At 41.1% G+C, this 23,434-nt stretch overlaps 1 protein-coding gene across 1 annotated transcript in view; it reads left to right on the forward strand.

The window, feature by feature from the left end:
* The window catches only part of CMYA5 (cardiomyopathy associated 5), a 45,523-nt gene extending 22,744 nt beyond the window's left edge, over positions 1–22,779 (forward strand). Inside the window, exons 5-13 of the mRNA XM_058864199.1 lie at positions 844–866; positions 2,817–2,938; positions 6,873–7,022; positions 8,006–8,152; positions 11,594–11,738; positions 19,156–19,289; positions 20,108–20,207; positions 21,164–21,340; positions 22,196–22,779. Coding sequence (XP_058720182.1) covers positions 844–866; positions 2,817–2,938; positions 6,873–7,022; positions 8,006–8,152; positions 11,594–11,738; positions 19,156–19,289; positions 20,108–20,207; positions 21,164–21,340; positions 22,196–22,448 — 1,251 coding nt within the window. The 3' untranslated portion in view covers positions 22,449–22,779. The remainder of the gene's footprint in view (positions 1–843; positions 867–2,816; positions 2,939–6,872; positions 7,023–8,005; positions 8,153–11,593; positions 11,739–19,155; positions 19,290–20,107; positions 20,208–21,163; positions 21,341–22,195) is intronic.
* Positions 22,780–23,434: the final 655 nt, after the last annotated feature.

A 23,434-nucleotide genomic window follows, 5' to 3' on the forward strand; every position in this document is an offset into this window, starting at 1 on the left:
GATAAACTATCTTGGAATGCCAGAAATAGAAAGGTCAAATTACTGTCTAAAGACTGATCGCTCATGCAAAATAAATCAGCTTTTGAAATAAAAGTGTCCAGCCCATATATGCCCCAGCAGCTACAGAAATGATGGACCAGTATTTCCCTGCTCTGTCCCACACAAGGTTGCAGTATCCTGTAACCAAGTGAATGTTGTGGTAGATTGGCTATTTTGGGATGGATGAAAAATATATATTATTTGACTGATTTTGTGAGGATCGGTGCTTTGTCAAAAAGATACTTTTGTAATCTGTAATTATTTTATGGGGGTGTGAAAATTATTTGATACCCCTGCTTCCTTCTATTAGGGATAAAGGACAGGAACTTTTTTGTTCACAGGCCAGGAAATATTAGCTGAAGTTTCCTCGGGCATGGGACAAACTCTCATTCCATAAGTACAAATTTCACATGGCTACTAGTAACAAGAAGTTATGAAGGACATTTTAGCCAGAATTTGTATTTAACTGCTCTTAATGTGCAAGTTATTTCCTTCTCTAAAAGTCCTGCTTTAAGAAAGTACTTGATTATGCTCTATCTTTAAACCTAGGTATTGAATACTGACCCATCAGACGCTTAAAATAAGATTTATACTCTAATATCCTGCTGAGCCAGTGCTTTGAAATGAAATATTCCTAAGGAAACAAATTCTCTGCTGGTGCGAATGAGCAGCATTCCACACTACCTCAAGTCAGTAGTGTTTTATGTCTGTGGAGAGTAGAAAGACTGTTAGATGATCATGACTGGCTTTTCAACACTTTGGGGATTTTGAAAACTGTTAACACATTTCTTTTCCCTTCTCTAGTCATCTAAAGAATTGAATAAAAGGTACATGAAGTATGGGTTAAGTGCACTGTAGTGAGTACTAGGCCTAGCATGCTGGATGCTTCATTTAGTATTTGCAAGCTTTGAAAACACACCACAAGTAACAGAGCTACCTTTTGTAAACCTTGCTAATAATGAAATTTAGAGAAGTGGCTTCATACTTGTTGCTGTAACTGACTGTTTTTTAAGTGTTCCACCATGTTCTGTAATACATTAATTAAACAAATAGCACGTTAAAATGTCAGCTCAATTTTAAATCTCTACACAGATATTTTTAAACAGAAGCTCCTTGTAGTTATTACTGTACATACATATATATACAACAACCACTGTGACCGTGCTTCCACCTTTTAGACTGATCAGATATATCACTAATACATTTCTTTTTTCACTAGTCTGGTTCTGTATCACTTTGAATCTGAAAGGTTATAACACAAAGCAACACAGGTAATTTGACTATGCTTCTCAACAAAACTCCATAAAAAAGAGATTAAGTAGATTTTAAAACCTGACTATGAGCTGATGTTTTTCTATGGCTTTCTATTGGCACTGCCTGATTCAGGCTGTTTCAATGGGCTGGTGCCCCATCATAACTGCATCATATAAATGTATACAATTTGCATAACTGCACACTAGTAAATGCATATAATCACAAACACTTCTCTGCCATGTGGGATTTGCTCTTCCAGGGCGTGATTTTGATGAGTCCCATCCTTTATGAAAGAAGTGTTCAACCAGAAGCCCATATTCCCCCCCCAAAAAAAAAATCTAGGTAAAAGGAAAACATTGAGAGCAGTTGGCTGAGGCTTGTCCTGTGCAAGCTCCAAAACTGCACTGACCAGCCCACCACCCCTGACTTTCCCCAGAGGGCTCAGGCATTGTGCAGTGCATATCTAACATACCTTCGTCAGTGCTGCCCCAGCCATCACAGGGATATGTGTGCTGACACAGACTGGGGCATAACAGTGACACCAGAGTTTCAGTTTACAGTCAAATTACTGCCCCAGGAAAGCAATCTGAAGAGAATGCGCCAAACACCCCTTCATGGTTTCTATTAATCTCCAGAATTAGAACTATAAATCTGGACTCACCTGTTGCAAGTCAAACTGGCCATGTATCTGTATTTAGTTTATTGCATAAGATTAGAGCAGGTAGAATGGGACAAAACCATTTTCTAAGGCTTTCTGTCCACTTGATCTTTACATTTTTACTTACACAATAAAGTTTGTTCTGTTTGGTGCATGGGCTTGGTTATTACTTTAGTTTGATAATATCTGTCTACCTAAAAAAGGTTAAGAACAAGTCTATTTAACAATGCATGTTTTTCTAAAGAAAGTATATTTTACGTTTGTTGTGCTTTGTTAAGATTATGCATAATTAACTACTTCGGTGACTAAAAAAAATGAAGGGGAGAAATTTAAAATTCAGATGCCTTAAAAAAAAATGTCTTCCATTTTCTAGAGGCTACTTCTGTCTCAGGGTTAAAAATGTTTTGGGTTTTTTTCATGTAATGAACCCAGCAAATACTAGCTAATTAAGGGAAATCTATCTTCCCTTTCATGGTTTTTGGCTTGCCACAAGTAGCTGCTTTACATTACATCTCTGGAGTCAGCTGCTTTAGTTAGCTCTAAGGTTTGTAACCTCTAAAGGCACTGCATTAGCAAGCCCAAACCCGTGTTCTTGAGAGTCTTGTTGAGAACTTCCACATCTTCACATTCTTGTGGGTTAAGTGTAAACAGACCATGTGCACTCTCACTGTGCTCCTGATTTGAAACTGCAGTATGGTCTAAATGTTCAAAATCAGGGAGACAGCTTCTCTTTGCATGCTGTCCTCAAGTTCCCAGGAAATATTCAGAGAAGCATATGCCACGTGTTATTTATTTCTGGCCTTTGGAAAACTACGGAATACCGCAAAGGATTTACATGGACAGATATATGTTTTCTTCCAATTAGGTTACTTTCTGCAATGGATACCACTCTCTCTTTGGAGAAGGTGCCCAGTGCTTTTTCACTGTTTGAGCACTATGCAGACAGTCCAGGACAAAGCAATCAACACTCCTTACAACACATGGCTGGTAAGAAATTCCAGATACTGTCTTCACAAAAGCTAATGTTTTGGCAATACTTTGGAAATTTCAGGAAGCTAAAAATAGAATCTATTTGACAAGCGTAGATTTGCAAACCATGTAATTAGCAATCAGAGTTGAAAGTAAAATGAAGTTTAATTGTGCACAAGTGTTTGGCTTATAGTAGGTACAGTAAGATGAGCAAGAGGGAGAAGTGCTAAACTCGGGGGTTCTTGCATCATTTCAGACATCTGTACCTCAGGCAAGCTGAAGGGCTCGATCTAAAACTCCTAGGGCTAAAGAAGTTGCTTTTTCTTGCATGCAGAGATAGAAGACTCATTCAAAGTGTCTCCTAAGCTCTCTTTCTCTGAGGGTGGCAGCCCCAGAATGCTTGGTGTGGGAATGAGGACAGGGGGCTGGTTGATGGCTGAGGTCCCTGGACTTGTCACAAGTGAATGGATGCACCTGAAACTCTCAAGGGATGTGAAGGGAAAAAGGTTAACTAAAGCTAGAAACAGCCTCTGCCTGGGAGGGTAGTAGTGAAAATTGTACATGAGAAAGGGGTTTACTTATCTCTGTCTGATATTTCATGTCCTTTAAAAAAGCCTGATCGGGCTTTCTGCTCTGCCTGTATATATAGGTGTATTATCTAAATCTGGACAGCTGTCAACAAATATCTTGTCAGCACCATTTTGTGCATTCATTTTCTTCGTAATGGGACCTCACCCCAGGGTTTCTTTTTCAAGAGAGCTGTGGTTTAGGGATCTCTCTTCTCACTGTCATGCTTTGTGGCCTCCCATTTGTCACCACATCTACCACTGTCATCATAGTCACTCCCTGGGTTTTGAAGGGAAGCCCCTTTCTCATGTGTTTGGTCCCTGAGCACTGAAACCAGAGCATTAGGTTTCCTAAGGTGCTTTGTTCACTGGCTGGATTTTCAAGACTAATGGGACATTGGAGAAGTGCCCACCTTGTGCAGACCCTCTGGTGTCTAATAAGGGCTGAGTGCACTTAGCAGTATCAATATGGGGAGATTGTCTCCTCCCTATTCTGCTTTTATTAGATTTACCGGAACTCAAATATATCTGAGATGTTAATGTCCTTGTCAGATATGTATGAATTTGCCTATGGCATTTGAAGCTTCTCAGGTGAAGCTGGACAGGCATTTGTGGATGCAGCATTATTGCAGTGACATTTTTTCAGGAAGTCAGATAAAAAGACCATTTTTCTAACTTCCTCTGCCAGTTAACTTGCTGGTGTAAATGTGCTGTGTGTCTTGGCTTAGTTCCTAAACTTCTTCTTGCAGTCCCATTGGTGCAACCGTTCATTCCTCCTAGGCTGCTGCCTACTGGCAAGGTCATACGTGAGGACAGAGCTATGTGTTTCTTTTTCCCACAAGCCACTCCAACATTTATTTCCCTAAACTGCTGACGTCGGCTTTCTGGGTTAGTTTGCATTAGCTACTGTGTTTGCTGGCTGTGTTTCCAGACCAGTTTTCTTCAAAAAACTGCAAATGAATAATTGTCCACTAGTAAGAGATCTTCAAAGCTCCTTTATGCTTACTTAATCTTTAACATACCTAGTTTTCTGTCTTCACTTTTACTGCAAAGTATTTCAACTACTATCAGATTTTTGCTTTGGCAAGCAGTAGTCAAAAAACTTGGTGTGATTTTTCTTATTTATTTGATAGTTTGTTTTTTCAAGGTTACAACCCTCCTGAAGGAAAATACTTACATGTATACATGAAACTTGATTTGGAATTGAATGGTTTGAATACATAATTTGTCACATACTGGGGACCATTTTTAGACACTTGGAATTTTATCAGACTGAAGTTGTATGATGAAATGCATATGAATGTGCCAGTATTCTCCTTCAGAAAGAATCGTGTTTTACAGAATAATTTCATAGAACATTATTTTCACCACTTCAGAAATATCTTTCCTTCAAAAAGCCCTCCATTTACAAATTTTCCACGTCCACTAATGAAAAGCCCTTTTCCCTCAAATTTTTCCTCCTTTCATGTAATCCATTTCCATTCATAAATACATTAGCACAAAAAAGCCTTGCAGCATGCTGTTGAACATAATGGAACCCAGGTTCTGCCTGGGATTAGAAGAGTGAGAATTATTAAAAAATTTAAAGTAATTATTTCCAAAGCCCACTGCAAGTCCTGGCCTTTTATACTGGAAGATGAGGACCTTTGCTGATGGTAAAGAAGTTTCCAATAGAGTCACAGAGGAATGTATCTACTCTCCTTCTTTAAGTACACAATGTGAGGAAATACTGTTTCTCATTACATCAGGAAACACATGGATTACTGTGGAGATTACATAGCATGGTGGAAAACTTCCTTACACCACAGGACTTCAATGAAAACTGATGAGAACATATGCCACTTTTCTGTTGAAAAATATAATTTAGTCAAACTCATATTGCAAATACATCATTTTTTGATTAAAATTCACTTAAAAAGAGGACAATGCATAAATGTTCTGTTTCTGAAGATAATAGTTCAGCTTCTTGTTTTGAAATTGCTTCCTTTCAAATTGTTTCATATTATGCAAAAGGAAATTAGAAATCAAATGTTTCTCAATGTTGCTGAACTGAATTTCGATCTATGATTTATTTTTTTTTCAGAAAGAAGTTTCATTCAGTAAAATAGCTTCTGTTCAGATTTGGCATAATAATAAATCTTGCAACTGTGGGGTTTCTGTGATCAAAAATAGTGGTTTCTAGGCAACTTCGTGGGAAAGAAAAATTGGTTTCCCCACCATGTCCACTGAAAGGAAGTATTTTCCTAAAGATGATAAATTTCTTAATTGCCAACTCTAGATGCAGTCAAAAGACAAAATGAGGATTGTTTTTAGCAATAAGAAGGATAATTTTTTTTTCTCAATGGGAAGCAGATGTAATGCTACTGTACTGGTAGCTTCTGTATAAATCATAAGGAAACAGCCAGCATCTGCATTTGCCTTGTTCATGCCACAGGGGATCATCATCATTACTGTGGAGATAACTGAAAAGAACGCTAAAGCTTTCTGCTGAGATTCTAACATAATTCATGAAATATGGAAATTTACTGGGTGAAGAAATAGAACCATGTATTTTCGTTCCCTGCAATCATTCTAACAATTATCATCTTTTGGGGCTTTTTGCTTCTTTCTTTCCCCTCCCTCTCCTCTATGACATAATCACAGAGGCGAACAATATCTCATCTGGGGCTATATCTGTGTCAATCAGGAGACAAAAGTTCGTGTGAAAGCTGGGTAGCCTTGGAAATCTTGGAAGCACTCTGTGAGGAATGATCCTGCTAGCCCCATGGGGTTCAGGTGCTTTGGCAGAGTTCAGGTCCACCTGCAAACCAAGAATTCTCAGTCCTCTGGGTCTGTGGGGAAATGACCATGGCAGGAAGGAGTGCCAAACTGTGTGTGTGCATAGGAGTCCACCCCAGAGCAGGGATGGACCTGAAAGTGCAGGGAGCCTCTTGCTCCCCAGTGCAGTTAGAGCCTTCTGTGCCTGAAGCACAACCCAGCTGCTGTCAGTGTCAGTGGCACTGGCACACTGCATGGATCTCCTCCTGGTGCGGCAGGTCCTGTCTGCTGCCCATGTTTCCAGGATCAGTACAGATGTCTCTCTGTAGGAGGGTGTAGGCGCATGCTTTGTGCTGGGTTTGGGTGGTCCCAGTACTAGGACTGCATTTTGTCCAGACTTGTGAGGGAAATGGAGGGCTTCCAACACTGAGCAGATACTTTTCTCTGCTCCTAGTTTATGAAGATCCATTGGTCTAAAACTGCACCACTATTCTGTATTTCCTACTGTACTTGCTCTGTGGAAATAAGCAACCTGAGTGAAAATAAGAAATTGGGTTGACTCATGTATTTGTAGATAATTTAGCTGAAAACACAGGAGCATGTGTAACAATGGGAGACTTTCATCTCAGTCCCACAGACACCGACTGTCATACCTCAGGAGCCAAACTCAGCCACCAGCACCTCCATTGCTGTCTACTGGGCTGTGAATGACGGGGATACCATCGACTGCTTCCAGGTCTACTGTATGGAGGAGCTGCAAGCCAGCAAAGATGCAGGGGGTGCGTAAGATCTTGCCCTTTCTGCCCTGGCCTGGGGTAAGCAGATGGGAGGATGAGCTGCAGGGAAGTGCCCGGGACATGGGAAGAAGTATGGCTGTGAAGTCATCTGTATAGAACTAAAGACAGACGATGGTGGGAGAGATCACGAGGTAGATGGTGTTTCTTCTACTCCCCTTTGTCCCTGCAAATGCAAGATAATATCGTGGTCAGTGAAGCCAAGGGCCGTTGTTTTCACCTGTTAAACTGCTTTTTCATTAAGAGATCTGGCCCTCAGAGAGAATGTGTCCATGCTGCCCCTTTGTTACTCTTGGGCACTGCAGACAGAGCTCCTAAGGGGACAGGCTTCATTATGTTTTTAGGACCCTGCATGTGCTTCAGAAATATGTCCTCATAGAAAAAACATTTGGAAAAGGCAGTCAGTATTTCCACATGTAGACAAAGATTTTTTTCAAAATATTTCAAACGTTAAAAATTGAAATTTAATAAAGGGGATTGAATTGCTCTTTCATTAAAAAGCTCAAAGTAGAACACAAGGTCACTTTCAGTGATGAGGCTCTGCACAAATCCATGTATGCATATATATGCAGGCTAAAGGATTTTAAGGGCTTTTTGTAGTATGTAATTTATAGCTAAGTGGTATATAACAGAATTCAGCAGAGTAAGTGCTATACACTTCATTGTGAGGAATTGTTCTTACAGAGTGGTGACGCCAGGGTTGGTGACTGCTGGTTGCATGTCCCAAATTTGCAGTCCAGGAGGACCAAGGGCAATTATCTCCACTTGCCATAAATAGTATTTGCATAGTCTCAACTCAAGGGCACATCAGAAGTTTCCTGTCAGAGTGAAATATGAAGATCTTACCTAGTAATAATTTCTAGATTTTTTTTTTAATTGTTTGTTTTTAATGTGATAAGAGGTTTAGTTGTAAGCCCTGCCAGTGCAAACATGAGTGTGAAGTCCTGTGCATCTGTGTGTTCTCCTAGCCTTAGTGGAAGAGTACAGAGTGACAGTGAAAGAGAGCCATTGCGTTCTGGAGGACCTGGAGCCAGATCACTGCTACAGTGTGTGGGTCATGGCTGTGAATGGCACAGGCTGCAGTTTACCCAGTGAAAAAGCCATTTTTAAAACAGGTATGTACATTTTTGTCATTTGATTATTACAAGTTTCAGGTCCTTAGACCAATTTAGTCCACAGTGTTACTGACACGGAAGAAGCTGCTTAATTTAGCCCATTTGGCAGATAGCAGGCAGTTCACAGTCATTCCTCTGTTCACTAAGAGATAGTGGCATAGTTGCTTCTGAGAGGAAACTTGAAGGCATTCAAATTTGAAGATGTTTCCACTGTTGGACCACATGGCTGTGGCATCAGGGCAGCTCATTATATATTTATCTTTTGAGTGTGTTGCAGTGCTCCATGGAAGCTCTGGGAAAGCCACCTGGCTGCTCCCTGCTGCTCCTCCCTTTCCTGCCTACAGTGGAAGAGATGGCTGCATGTTTTGCCTCTCTTCCATCCACCTGAATACATCAATGTTGCATTGATTTAAGGCATTAATTTTTCAAGGGAAGGACTGCTCTTACATGCTGTGTCTTACTCAGTGGGACACAAATCTCAGGTGTGCCTGAGAGGCTCTGCTGCTGCTTATGTAGTATAAATTGAGATGAGTAACTCGATGAGTATTGCTTATGAGCTTCATTTGACTGAGTTTTAATTTCTTTAATAATTTGTATTGACAAAACTATTGCTTCTTGAATTGCAAGCAAGGAGAAGCATCCTTGTGCTTAAGGCCGTCTTGTCAGACAATTTTTTCAGTGCTACAGGATAATAACTATTATTCCATTCCTGTGATCACAAATACAGGCAAGGATATCTAACAATTTCACAGTAAAAAATTCTGTACCACACTGAGTTTCTTGTTGAAATCACTTGGCAGCAGCCACAGCTTCAAGCCTTCTGCTTAATTTACTAGTCTTCAAATCTGTTGATAATTCTCCCCAGTACTTAATTTGTGATTTATATTTTAACAAAGGTAATTTTCCAGAGAACTCAAAGGGAAAATTCAAAATTTAGCCTCAACAATGCAACTGTGAACATGGTGCAGACTTTCTGCCAAATGCACAAATAATTACAAGTTATTGGCAGCTAGTTATTGTTATTGCTAAGATTTAAAATCATAATTTTAAAAGGGGTCTCACCTTTCTGAAACCATTATTTTTAAGAAATCTCTGTCTTTTGGTGTCAGGCTCACCTCACCATACCTTTTCCTAAAAATTGAATCCTACTAAGAAAAGTTAATTTATAGGAGTCTTTAACAGCTTCCTTCAGCCTATTTTTTTATGAAAACAAATAAACTGGGTAACAGTTTATTTAGTTTAAAAACATTAAACTAAATATTTTTATAATTAGTTTATTATAATTAAACTATTAAACACCGCAACTGAACTTCCTCTGGAGTGCATGAGCCCCAAGTGGACTTCTGGGGACACTGTTGAGGACTGGCTGATGCAAAACTGCTGCATCTCTTCAACACCAAAGGCAGAAAGATGAGCACCAGTAATGGAAGCTAGTTCTTCAACAGGAGTCCAGCTGCTTTGATATAAAGATAAAATATTTAAATTCTTTAAGTAGCCCAGTGAACTCAGAAGCAAGAGTTCAGAGTTTATACTTAGTAATTCAGATTAAAAGTTCACACATGCAAGAAAATAATTTGCTGGTATATGCTGTTATAGGAATATACACCTTAATAGCTGAACAAAACCGAGACTCTTCCAGTTGTTGGGAATGCCCATAAAATTTCTCTGATGGCACTGCACCTGTACAGTTGTCAGTGTAGTGTGGAGAGCTGTGGGGAATGAAGGTAGATGCTGCTGTAGTATCCCCCCAGAGCCTCCTGACTCATGCTCCTCCACCTCCCAGGCTCACAGTTTGTCCTTCCCTCTGCTGAGGAGCATTCTGTTTCCAAACAGTGTTTTCTGTGAGGGGATGATGCTGAAGACGGGAAGTATCCCTCTATCCCTCTGCCCCACCACTGACCTCCCGGTGATCTCTCCTTGCAGTCCTAAAGACACAGAAGTGAACACAGCTGTTGCTCAAAACCTGTGTGATTCTCACCCTGTTGGCTCCTTGCCTCTTATACAATCACTTACATGAGTTCCAGAATATTACAATGAAATTAGATTATGTATTCTAGCTGCAATTATTTTGTTAAAAGAGTCTCGGAAGCACAGTAACAGCTTTTTTTTGGTATGCTCACTTCAGCTACTCTTCAGACAGATATTTTCAAATTACAGTAAAAAAAACTTACTATCTTGTGACATACTGTTTACACATACACAGATATAGGTATGTGTGTAAGATGCTGAATGGAGGTATTAGGAGATTCAGCTACAAATTTTTTATTTTTTAGCAAGAATACGTTTAGAAACAGGCAATAATCAAACTTACCAAAAGAGAGCTAAGGAACTATTGCTGAGGAAGCTATAAAGAGGTATAACCAGATGATGCTGTATCCCACAAATTCATTGCCCTGCTGAATGCATACATTAGCTGTTCCTGTAGTAAAACATGAAGTAAATCTTAACCTCAGCTGCTAACTTCCTGATTTACATTAAACCAGGAAACAAATATTTGTGGGTGTTTTTCTTTTCTTCTTTTCTAGTAAAAACAAGTATTTTTTCTTAAAAAACAGAATGCAGCTGGAATGTTTCCTGTAGTTCTATTAGATTATCTTGTTGTAAAAATATCTAATCCCTACTTTTGTCTTAGGCTTCCTGTTTGGAACCATAAAATTAATTTTTATTACTTTTTTTTTATTTATTTATTTTTAATTAGTACACTTTCTCTTAGGATTGGCATTAGGACTGTTTGTGTGAGTTTCACAGCAGGTTGTAAGGTGTTTTCTGTTGTTATTTCCCAGAATGGGGAAAAGCAAGAGAATACAACTAATCCACTTTCAGTCTACAGTGTTGAATGTGCAGTTTCACACAATAGCTTTTGATTACTTGCAGCTAGTGCATTATTTTATATTCAGTTTTCTGTATTGCAGTTGGGCCTGTAGCTCTTAAACAGAATCTCTAAAAAGGAGAAATTACAGGACCGAATTTTAGCATTGCAAAAATAACTAGGACATAATTAAACAGAAAGTCAGCATCTCCCTGTCATTTTTGCAGCAGCACATTTGTTTCTGATGCAGTTCATGCAGGGACTGCTGAGGACAGGATTGAGGTGATGCAGGGAGAGCTGTAGACAGCACCGCCTCGGTGCTCTGCTCCTTGCAGATTGGCAGAAATGAGGAAACATTGCTTGAGGAAAGACATAAAAGGCATAAAAATTCACCATTACCAGGGTGTGACAAATGCACAACTATTCACAATGACTTTCACAGCATGTTTTCATTGTTTGTTTTCCCTGTAATATACCCCTCTGCCATTCAAGTACAAACAAGCAAAAGAACGCTGCTGGATGGGCAAAAATCCATCGTGTGGGTTTTCAAGGAGACGACTGTTCCTTCCCCTCCAAAGATGCCCCTCGGGCACCCTCCTGGCAGTACACCTAACGTGTCCTTGTGTCCCCAGCACCAGCTGTGCCCACCATCAAGGCCGAGGACTGCACCGTGTGCTGGGATACAGCCACTGTCCGCTGGCGCTCCGCATCCGTGTCCGCCGAGTCCTTCATCCTGGAGTACTGCCGGCAGCACTCGCCGGAGGGAGAAGGTCTCAGGTCAGTGCCACCAAAGCCCCCTGGTCAGATTAGGCAGCCGCTAATGTCCGTCCCGCAGACCGCGGCTCATTACGCAAGAGATTATTCTGCCTGCAGCCACGTAAGGAAGAAATCTGCTTCTGTGTGCTGAGGAATTTAAGGGGCAGGCACTAATCTGTGAGATTAGGTTGAGACATAAAAGCGCTTCCTTTTTATTCTGTTTAACCGGACAATCCCTTTCATCTGGGGCTAAAACCACGGAGATGTGCTGTCTGCAGTCAACCAGAAGCTTCGGGGCTGTGCTGGGCGGGGGAGCAATCGCTGCCCCGAAACTGCCGTGGCCCCGGGGAAGACGAGTGATGGAGGAGCATGGCCCTGTTTGCTCTTGTGGAGAACAAGACAGAAGTAATCTCTGAGCGTAGCAAGGGTGATATGGGTGTCTCAGTAATGTTACTGACCCATCTGTGCTGTCTGGATGTGCATGAAGAGGCCTCTCAATGCACAGCAGAGCCCTGTGCTGCTTGGCTGTGCAGACATTCCACAGGGCTCCAAGAGTAGCTTTGAAATTTGGAGTAGTGGCTATTTCTGCCAGGCCCTCTTTGTCTTCCCCTATGCTAAGACTGTGCTGGGTAGCGGAGAGGACAAGGCGGGATGTTGGCACCCCTGAGCTGTGTTACTGTGCACTGTGCTGAAATGCAGAGAAAATTGTTGCAGATTCATAGAATCATAGAGTTCCGTGAAGAGGAGGGAAGGGCTTCATGCCCTGAAGTCAAAATTAGTTTAGTGGACTGAAGTGTTCATAGCTTTGTAGGAGAGAAGTACAACTGTGAAATTGTGAATGCCTTGCTCCTTACAAAAGTAGGCTGAAAACTGAAATTAAAAATTTCTGTGTGGGTGGGAGACTTTTTATCATGCAGTACCAGTGTGCTGCATTACTGCAATCAAGGAGAGGTCTCGCCCAGTTCTCCTGCCTCTCAGAGGGGCTTGCTCTGTTTCAAACGTATTTCATGAGGCCATCAGGTCCCATCAGTCAACCTGCCAAAGTCGCTGTTGGTCAAAGATAATGGATCTGCTCTCAAAACATATGCTGGTTGTTTGCCCTCAAATTTGTGTGGTGTTATCTGAAATTGACTTTTTTTCTCAAAATTAAACCAGAAACTGTGCTGATCTCTGTAATCTATGAGCAAGGTGTTGGTAACACCAAATGTTTGCTTGTGTGGTGATAAATGTGGCAAAAAAGCTTCCAGAACAGACCCCTTTGCTTTCCCAAGTGACCTTATGTAAAATCTAACGTGTTTATAATTATACTGAGTCACATTTGACTTTCTGGCCTCCCTGTCAGCAGAAGCTGGCCTTTAACTGTGACAAGTGTGAAAACTTTATACAGGACAAAATAATGAACTTTCTTAGAATTGCTATAGTTTAAAATTCTCTGTTTGAAGAAGGGCTTTGACCTCTTTTTGTGTGTCAAAGACGAAGTTTTGCCACTTACTTTCCCTGAAAACAATATCCCTCTTTCCTAAATCATCCCCTGAGAATAACCTGGAAATCTTCTGTAGTGTCACAAGTTGTTAGAGTGATGAAGAATTTTTTTTTAAATATTTCTTTCTAAGATTTTACATAAAGTTGAGAGGAAAAAAGCCCACTGGTAGATGGAGAACACTGCCTGTATCACTCGTATCCAAGGCCCCCAAAGGTGCAACTTAGAACTAGACATCAACTTGAATAGAAGTCAATCAACTTGACTAGAAGTGAAGCACCTATATATAAGGTAGAATAAAACTCTGACTCTATGCACACCCAGAATTTTGTTCTCAAATCTTGTAGATTCTGATTTTCTTTTTTCCTTGAAAGCTTAGAGTTTGTCCTTTGCAGGTTTCCTGAGCAACATGCATCTTGGGGATCAGCCAAATGTGGAGCTGTCTCATAGAGAGCCTCTTGTGCTTTCAGCAGCCCTGGAGCTAAGCAATTTCCCAGTCCCCTGGGTGGGAGTTCAAACACATTTCTCAGCAACCCTAGAAAGTTCATTTGGTTGCTGCTGCAGGCACAGAAGGCAGAGGTCAGGGATATTCAAGGAAAGTTCTGGAGAAGGCAGCATGGTCCCATCCTGTAAGACTGCTTTCACAGATGTCATTCTGGAAGCTCACCCAAGGTAAAGGACACTGCCAAAGGAGCAAACAGAGAGAAAGACCCTCATTGAAGAGCTAGGGAGAAAAATATGTGGTCTAAGTCAGCCCCATGTAACCTTCGGCATGCCACGGAATCACAGCATGGTTGAGGTTGGAAGGGACCTTTGGAGATCACATAGAGTAGCACCCCTGATCAAGCAGGGTCCCCTAGAGCCAGTTGCTCAGGATGCTTTTGAGTAACTCCAAGAACATCCTTGGAACAGCTCCCAGTTCCCCAGGGAGAGAATATGAAGCACATCTGGAAACAAAACCTCGCTAAAGTTTCTTTTCAAATACTGTCAAAAAACAAACCAAACCAAACAAAAAACCACAAAACCCCAACCAACCAAAACATACAAAAATACACCAGAAAAATAACCAGAAAATCACCACCAAAATCTACATTTTCCATTCTCCTTTCTCTGTTCTTGCCAGCTTGTCACCTGAGGGACATAATTTCATTGAAATAATTATAAATTTTTAGCAAAAATGAGTCCCTGGCCTGCTGAAGTGGTTTTAAAGCTCCTTCCCAGGTTGAATCTTTTTCCAGAATCTTTATGAGTGATGCTTTGAAATGTTTCTTTCAGTTTCAAGAGCTCTGCTATTTTCTCACTGTTCAGCCTCTTTGTGTTGAGAAGTCAATGGAGTTGTGGGTGGAAGATGGAAAGCTGTGAGAAATGTAGTCCAGGGATTAGGTATGTAGGCTGTTGAGATGGAAAGCCTGTGTCACATCATGAGAAATCCATAAGACTCAGGGAGGCAGAAATAAGTGAAGTATGTGGTGAGCTTGTGAAAGTGGAAGTTACTGAGTGTCATCCTCTCTGACAGTTCAAGACCAGCACTTCTAGGGAATGAAATTTTCGGTTTCCTTATGGAGCAAATCTAATGCTGGAACAAGAGGAGCAAGTCTTTCATTGCCCACATGGTAGTCCTGGGAGGAGAGGAGAGGAGACTCGAGGAGAGGAGACTCGAGGAGAGGAGACTCGAGAAGAGGAGACTCGAGGAGAGGAGACTCGAGGAGAGGAGACTCGAGGAGACTCGAGGAGAGGAGAGGAGACTCGAGGAGAGGAGAGGAGACTCGAGGAGACTCGAGGAGAGGAGACTCGAGGAGAGGAGAGGAGACTCGAGGAGAGGAGAGGAGAGGAGAGGAGAGGAGAGGAGAGGAGAGGAGAGGAGAGGAGAGGAGAGGAGAGGAGAGGAGAGGAGAGGAGAGGAGAGGAGAGGAGAGGAGAGGAGAGGAGAGGAGAGGAGAGGAGAGGAGAGGAGAGGAGAGGAGAGGAGAGGAGAGGAGAGGAGAGGAGAGGAGAGGAGAGGAGAGGAGAGGAGAGGAGAGGAGAGGAGAGGAGAGGAGAGGAGAGGAGAGGAGAGGAGAGGAATGCAGCACAGCTGGGAGCAAAGTCAGAGTTATTTGCTCTTTATTTTTAGCTTCAAGAGCTTTTTCCAATCATGGTGCAACCTTTCTGTATGCTTCCACATGTATCTTGAGAAGCTTGCATACTTTCGCCCTAACTCCATATCAGTGATAGCAGCACAGCTCTGGAGGTACTGTTTCAGTGGGATCTTGGGGGTGGAAATGACAATTATAGCACAGAGGGTGTTGTGAATCACTGCAAGGCATATCGTTTACTGGGTTCAGGCGATATTAAAAAATAGCCCCTAGATGTTGTTTCCTTTAAATAAATGAGGATGCTGATGAGAGAAATGAGCATGAAAACATAGCATCAGATTTCCCTAAAACCAGAGAAATTACAGATTTATCAGGAAACTACTACTATAATATTCCTTGGCAACTTAAAGGTGAAGGAACATGCATGTCCTTTTTGTTCTGCTTTAAATAGCGTGTACCTGATATTTCAGTCTTATAGATTCCTCTTTCAATGAAGGGGATTGAGAGGAGATATTTAAAATATTAACTTCAAATGCTTCTTGACTTTCTATCCACTAATTTTTTATCAACCATACCAAGAAATTGAGAGGACAGTACAAATAAGATAGCATTTAATCTAAAGACCAGAATGCCTCACACTTTGATATCAACATTATTACATTTCAAATCATCTCTAAGGTGGGCAGGTGTATAGAAAGTAGAAACTATCTGACATTAGAAACGTTGTAGGTGGATTTCTTTTTATTTCAAAATTACAGTTCACTACTTAAGGTGAGCTTGAGGAAGATCCATCTGCAATGCTTGTTACAAGAAATCAGAAATGAAACAGCCTTCCACCAACACAGTCAGGATGCATTTTCCCTCGCCTTCTCCTACACATAACCTGTATGCTGTAAGCTAAGCACTAATCATACCTTCTCCTCATCCTTGCTTTTGCAGAGCCAATCTAAAGCATGATAAACTACTGTGACTGCTGGGGAGCCCTCAGTATGCACTCTCCCCCTTCACCCTACCCTCTAGCTAGCAAGACCTACTTCTTTGCACGCAGCTTCTTTTGCGCTTGGGTCTGGCTCAGAATGTAGCAAATGAAATTCCTTCTTGTCAGCATATTCTGTTTCATTAGTTGGCAGCAGCAGGACTGTTTTTAAGCCTTAATTGTAGCTAAAATTGATGGGCTCTTATTCTTAGGCAGCTTAAAGCTGGCTGAAATAGATTACCAAGCAGAGAATGCTATTCGAAAATCTGCTCACTGTTTTACAGTCCAGATTTGCTTGAAGTCAAGACTTTACTGTCTCACTATTATGACTGGAAAGCAGCATGCTATTGCCCTCTGATTTAAATATGCATCCAAATTCTGATTTGGAGAATTTCGTATTTGTAAGAGACCTAAGTGTGAACTTTGATTGCTGATCCTATTCTGCAAATAACCTGACCCAACATGTTCTCTAAATACCTATGACACATCTCTGGGATCCACACTATGTCTACTCATTATACCACAAGCAACTGCCTAATTGAATTTAGAAATTGTTTTGTATTTTATTATTTAATCATCTGATAAATAGTACACAGTGAAAAAGATGATCTCCTAATTTCTTTGGAAGAATACTGACTTACATGACCATTTTCCAGAAGACAGAAGAAGGTGTCACGTACAGGGCATCACTGTGCTTAAGGCATGCTGATCTACATATTGCCACAGACAGATTTCAAGGAATAGCTTAGCATGTCCTCCTTTAATCTCACTTGTAACTCTTTGCTCAAAACTCCTCTCTGATGGTCTGTGCTTCAGATTCGCATCAAAGATGTCTGTGTGCTGCTTTTAAGGAACAGATCGGATAAGTCTTCCCTAGGAAGCATGGGAAAATTTCTTCAAAGCTTTGGTGCCTACTTCTTTACCCCGACCTCTGTTTCTACTCTGTTTTTCCTTTCTCTCATTTCTTTCATATTTGCCTCCTTTGTCAGTTCTTACCTTGTCATTTTCTTCAATCCATTAATTTTTAATTTTATCCCCTATACTCAAATCTAAAGAGCTTGTGCTCTCATCAGTCATTTCATCAGGTTACACTTCTTCCCTAAACCTTTCAGCCTGCTGTGTTGTCAATGCCTTGCTGAAGTGGTCTTGTGGTCAAGGCCTTGGTCACTCATGAGGGTGAAGCAAAGCATGCAATTTCTGCCATTTCTCTTCACTGCATCAGTTCCAGCATTCATGTAACATATTCCCTGAAAGTAGCATAGTCTTGTGCTGATCGTGCTGAAGTCCCAGACTCTGAAATTCTTTTAAATTGAAGGAACAGATCACAAAAGCACCCAGAGCATTTTCTCGATGCTCTCGATTGCTCTTAATGACAACTGTCAGTGCAAAATACCTGTCACAGACTAATAAGGATGACACACCAGTCTTTTCTGAAGATGCCCATCCTCCTAGAAATAGATCTGTATGGTGTAAGCAGGAATCTGGTGTATTAAGAGCTGTATGAGATTTTACCTCGATGTGATAAATGCAGCAGAAGCAGGCATGTGAAAAATCCCGATGGAGGAGCACTGATTATTCTTCAGTTTGTACTGCTCTCTGGTGGGATATATGTGTAAAAACAATCACCCCTAATGAATAGCAGCGAACTGATCTGACTGCTGACTCTCTTGCCTTACTGCCTCTGGGGTCCCAGCAATTTGTGCTGGAAAAAGTTATTTAGTCCAGCTTCTCACAGAGGTGTTGCTTGCCATCATGGAGAGAGACCATCGTGGGCTCCACTCAAACCTGAGGTAGAAGGGAAAGTGTTTTGCTCGATCTCCAAAGGCAGGTCTCCCATTCTGGAATTTAAATACTTGCACTGTAGATTCCTAAAAGCATTTCTGGGAGGGAATTGCCTATTTTATGCAGATAAACAGTCTTCACCTGCAGGCATACAATGCAGAGCATGTATATTGTCTGGCTTTTCTGTTACCATAAGAGGCAAAAAATAAGGAAAGTCAAGATCCAATGCAAGAGAATTTGTTGAGCCAATCTTTCATACTCCTGTCATTGTAGAAAATAAAAAGGCATCTTTCTAGAAAATGCTTTCACTGGTACTTAAAAGCACCTGTGAAGCAGATTGAGTGGGTGTCTTGACTCCTGCTTTCTAGCAGCGTGTTGAGACACCAGGGGTAGAGGATGTGAGGGCTGGAGTTTTTGAGGCACTGCACTGGGGAGCATAGTCAAAGCAGGGAACTGTGCGTAGGCAGCTCCTCTGCTCTGCCTCCTGCAGAACTGCCCTGTTAGAGTGCATGGTACCACAACAAAGACAGAACCCAGGCTTAGCTGCTGAAGGATTTGTGAGTGAGGAGTTCCTAATAAGAAGTTAATCACCATTCTATGATGATTCTATGATGAGGAGCATGATTTTTGTGCTGCCTCAGATAATGGCATCAATTCTTTTGGACTTGTAGCATGTACCCATAGTAAAACACAAGTGTATTCAGTATCATGTGACTAATTAATCAAAAGGTGGGGTCTTTTCTTCAGAAGCTTGCTCATTTTGTAAAAAAACCAGACTTTTTACAGGAGGCAGATGAGGATTTGACTCAAATTTTATGTGATGAATTATGCCACAAAACAAACATAAAGTGATCATTACATCAAATTACTGCGCTGGGTGATAAAGTGGTGCAGGAACAAAGGCCTCAATCTTCATCAGACAAGGTGAGGACAATCTTTCAAGTGAAATGCTGAGGCTCCTACACAGCCCAGTTGTTTGTGAAAACAATGTATGCCTTTCTCATTTGGAGTTTCTGTATGGTGTTTGTTATAACAAAACGATTAGGGAACTTAGCTGTTGGCATAAAATAGCCTTCCCTAGTTTGGATATCTGCATCCATCTTCATGTATCTTCAACATTTGCAGATCTTTCGCTGGTATAAAGAAACCTGAATTGAAAGTATCCCTGGAGCCCAATGTGAACTATTTCTTCTACTTGAGGGCTGTCAACCCATTTGGGACAAGTGAACAAAGTGAAGCAGCTCTCATCTCAACTAAAGGTAGATCATCATTTCTTGATGTCAAAACAGTGGGATCAAATGGCAAAGTAGCCAAACATTTTTCTTGGACAATTATTCCTGTAGTTCCCAATATGGTTGTGACCAAGTTATTGAAGTTTTTATCTCATTAACTCAAATTTATATCAGGTTTTTCTTCTGTTTAAAATTAGCATAATCAAGACTACTTCACTTGAAGTTTGTATATTTTATGTCCTGTATAAAACTGGTGTGACCTCAGAAGCAAAAATGTTGAATTCTGTCAGAGGGATGAAGTGATTAAGTATTCTTCAGGGGATCTCATTTTGCTTGAATCTGACAGAGGACAATCAGATAAAAGATGTCATGACCTCAAAGAAAACCTCTCACAATAAAAACCTAATGGAGCTGGAGTGATGAGGAAGCATGCAAAGCAGTTTTAAAACATAATGGATGATTCAAACTTTAAGATTTCCAGATAAATAGTGTTATGTATGGTTCTTCCAAATCAGCCTCAAAATTCAGATTTGCTATTAAAAAAAACCAAACGATTGAAAATTATTCAAACTTCTTACATACTCTGAAAGACCTCTTTATCACCTATCTGAATTTCTGAATATTAGACTGTTGTCTCAGCTTGGGAGACTCCTTGCATTTGCATCTGATTTTCTGTCACTCCTACCTGCCAGCAGACAGGTAGGAGTGACAGACAAGATGTCACTCCTACCTGTGATGTCCAGCTAAAATGGTTGTAATTGTAGCTTAACATCTTGTGATTCATCTCATGTTAATGTAGCCAGCCTCTCTCAGATCTGGTCTTTCTTTGTCATGAATTGTACCAGGAACTCGATTTCACCTGCTGACTGACACAGCACATCCTGCATTGCAAATCTCTTCTAATGCAACAATGATCCACCTTCCTGAGAAAACCAAACTCACTGGGTGAGTAGCAGTGTGATGAGCAAAACCATCCTGTGGGGTTCAGGATGGATCCCTTACTTTAATTTTTTGCCAGTGGGCATCTTTCACATGACACTAATTTTATAGAACTGAATCGTTTTGGTCATGCAGCCTCTGGACATCATGCGATTGAACCCCCCCTTTCAAATACTGCAACATCTCAGTAAAGTCAGTAGTGGGATTGATGTAGGTACTGGGAAGAGTTCAGTATCACACCAAGGAATGGCCAGGAAGTCAAAGGCAGTGGTAATTACTTGGACTGCTCTATTTGTTTTAGCCCATGGTCACCGTTTAATCCATCAGTGTCTCAAAGCAATTTTTTGCTGCCCTGAGAGGGTCAGCTTTGTGGGCTTAGTTTTTAATACATTGTGGAGAGAAGTAATCCATCTTCCATAGTTTGTTTCTCTCCTGAGGGCATTATTGGTAATGTTTTCCAAAGTATTTATGGTTTTGGAGAACTAGCAAGTGCTCCTGGGATATGTTAACATGATTGTACCAGGCTAGCTCTATACATTGAGAGCATTGCAGGGGGGTTGACATACTGATGTCAGTACTAGGACAAGCACAGGTCCGCTTGTATAACTTGTGCCATACTGATATGGCTTTTTAAAAGGTGATGAGGATTTAGTGGTTTAAGCACTTTTTGTTGCTGTTACCACTGAATGTACACAAGATATTTGTGACTATGTCTACAAAAAAACACCAGACTTTCTAGTTTGAACAAGCCTTCCAAAATTTGAGATATTTTAGATAAGTCCTTCTCAGTGCAAAGATGAAAAGACTCAGTTAGAGCTTTGATAAAACCCTGCAGTTAGAACAACAGAGTGACATTAATTAGTAATTTAGTGTGATGCTTCATGATTTGACTGAAAGAAATATGACAGTATGGTTTGTCTACCACCACACTTTCTTTACTGTATTGCCTCTTCCACCAACAGGTTTCCTTCAGTCCTGGGTGAACTGCTGCCTGCTCAAGGATGTCATTACTGGGAAATTGTTGTCTCTGCCTGCAGAAGCTACAGGATTGGGATTTGCTATGAGGCAATAACACAGAGCAGTGTCCTGGGGTTGAGTGATACCTCCTGGTGCATGAGGTGCTGTCCAACACAAACCAGGTAAAGAGGATTCAGTCTGGTGGCTTGGGAAGTTAGTTGTCCTTCATGAAAATAAAACTGGCCAGCCACAAGAATCATGAAAGCAGAAAGGATTCTTCTGCTTCCTTTATGTAAATTTGAATAATAAGAACAGGCCATCTACTTAAGATCTTTAGACCTCTTCTTAGTTTCAAAGGTCTTAAAAAGCACCTCAAAAAAGAAAATTTAACTCAAACAGACTATTTTAGCACCCTTCATCCAGACAGTGAATAAAACTTAATGAACTAGATTGTTCCTGCTCATATCCTGATTTGCTTCACCAAACTCCTGCAAGTATATTTATTTCCATAAATTCAGCCTTTTTAGAACCTACTTCCATCTTCAGGAGATGTCAAGACTTGATAGGGAATGTTTTCTGCTGCCTTTTCCTTCATAGCAATAGACATTCACCTGCCACTGTGGCAGGACTGCAGGGTGCTGGGCTGCTGGGGTAGTCTGTGGTAGCAGGCCAGTGCCAGGCTGCTTGGAGCTTTGTAAGGCATCACCCTGCTGTTTTGTAAAGGTGGTCTTGATCTAAACAAGTGTGCTTCTTTCATACATTGTACAGATATGTAAACATTACTGGCTAAATTAACCATCCAAGAGGCTTTTTTTTCTACAAATCGAAAGATGCCAAGTGAAAAGACTTGTCAGGATGCCAGGCAGGGCTTGAAGTGATGCCACATTTGCTTTGCTTATATACTGAGCAAAATGCTGCAGCCACGTGATAGGCTGCTGTGTGCAGCCACCTGTTAATAGCCTGGAATTAGCTGCAGGTTATTTCTGGTAAATAGCTATGGGGAAGCTTATTGTATTCTGGTTTCCATTTTCCCGCAGCTTTCTTTACAGATTTCTTCACACTGGTGTGATGAGTGATGTCCATGTGACGGAACACCTGGCCAGGATTGGCATCCTGTTGGATTACAGTAGTGGCAGGCTATCGTTCTTCAATGCAGAGAGAGGACTGGTGCTGTTTGCCATCAAGCACAAATTCACTGATGCTGCGCACCCAGCCTTTGCCCTGGAGAAGGCAGGAGTGCTTACCCTGTGCACAGGAATGGAGCTGCCAGAGTTTGTGAAGCAGGGCTAATCTGCTTCACAGTTTCCAGAAAATTTGCAAATACAGCATCAGGAGATAGAGAGAGGAAGAGGTATTCCAGGAAGGGATGGATAGTCTTCACTGATGAACGCTATGTGCACAGCTCTCCTTCACATCATCAGTAATTGTAGATGCTGCTCAGATACATAATCACCCTAAGCCTGGAAGAAAATTGACTCCTTCAGGTGGAGCATGCACCTAGTAATACACAGAGCAGTATTTCTAAGGGGATAAAGAAGTTTTGTTAGATATGATAGTGCTAACTGTCTTTTTAAAATTAATTATAAACCCATGTACGAAATAAATGCATTTCTCACCTCAATACATGAAAGTCATTGTTTCATCCTTTGCCAGGACAGTCAGAGCCCAAATCCAAGATGATGTGCTTGGAAAATGTATAAAAATTTCAACAACTGGAACATGCTGCAGATTGATATACCCTGTGCCATTGCTTGCCAACTCTTTAATGCATGATTTAAGGAAAGTTGGTCACATAGAGATCCTCATGTTTGCAAAATGAGGGAGTCCCAGGCTACTTCTTCATATCAGCTGTGTGTAGTCTGAGTACCTACACAGTGCAGCTATCTGACTGTGTCAGTAAATAACTGTGCTTGTGAGTAGCGACTCATGAAACAAAGATTTCTTCATGAAAGTAGTGATAGTAGTGGTAAAACTCTTCCCTTGAGTTTTTCATCCTCAGTGTGTTGGGTCAGTGGTTTTGATAGTGAAAGGAAGATTGCTATGCAGGACCTCGTGGACCACCACTTTTCTGACACTGCTTTTTACCTTTGCACTTACAAATTTGATGCTCCTAATTTCAGGTTTATGTACAATTTCCTGCATCTGCCCTGCTCTTTCCTGTTATCCACACTACCATGTGTACCAGCAACATGACAGTGAGGTGCAGTGTTTCAGGGCCACCAAAACAGGTGGGCTAAAACTGGTTTATGTCAGCACAGGAGTAGGACACTGATCTT

This window comes from Poecile atricapillus, chromosome Z (genome assembly GCF_030490865.1).
Source record: "Poecile atricapillus isolate bPoeAtr1 chromosome Z, bPoeAtr1.hap1, whole genome shotgun sequence".
NCBI lineage: Eukaryota > Metazoa > Chordata > Aves > Passeriformes > Paridae > Poecile > Poecile atricapillus.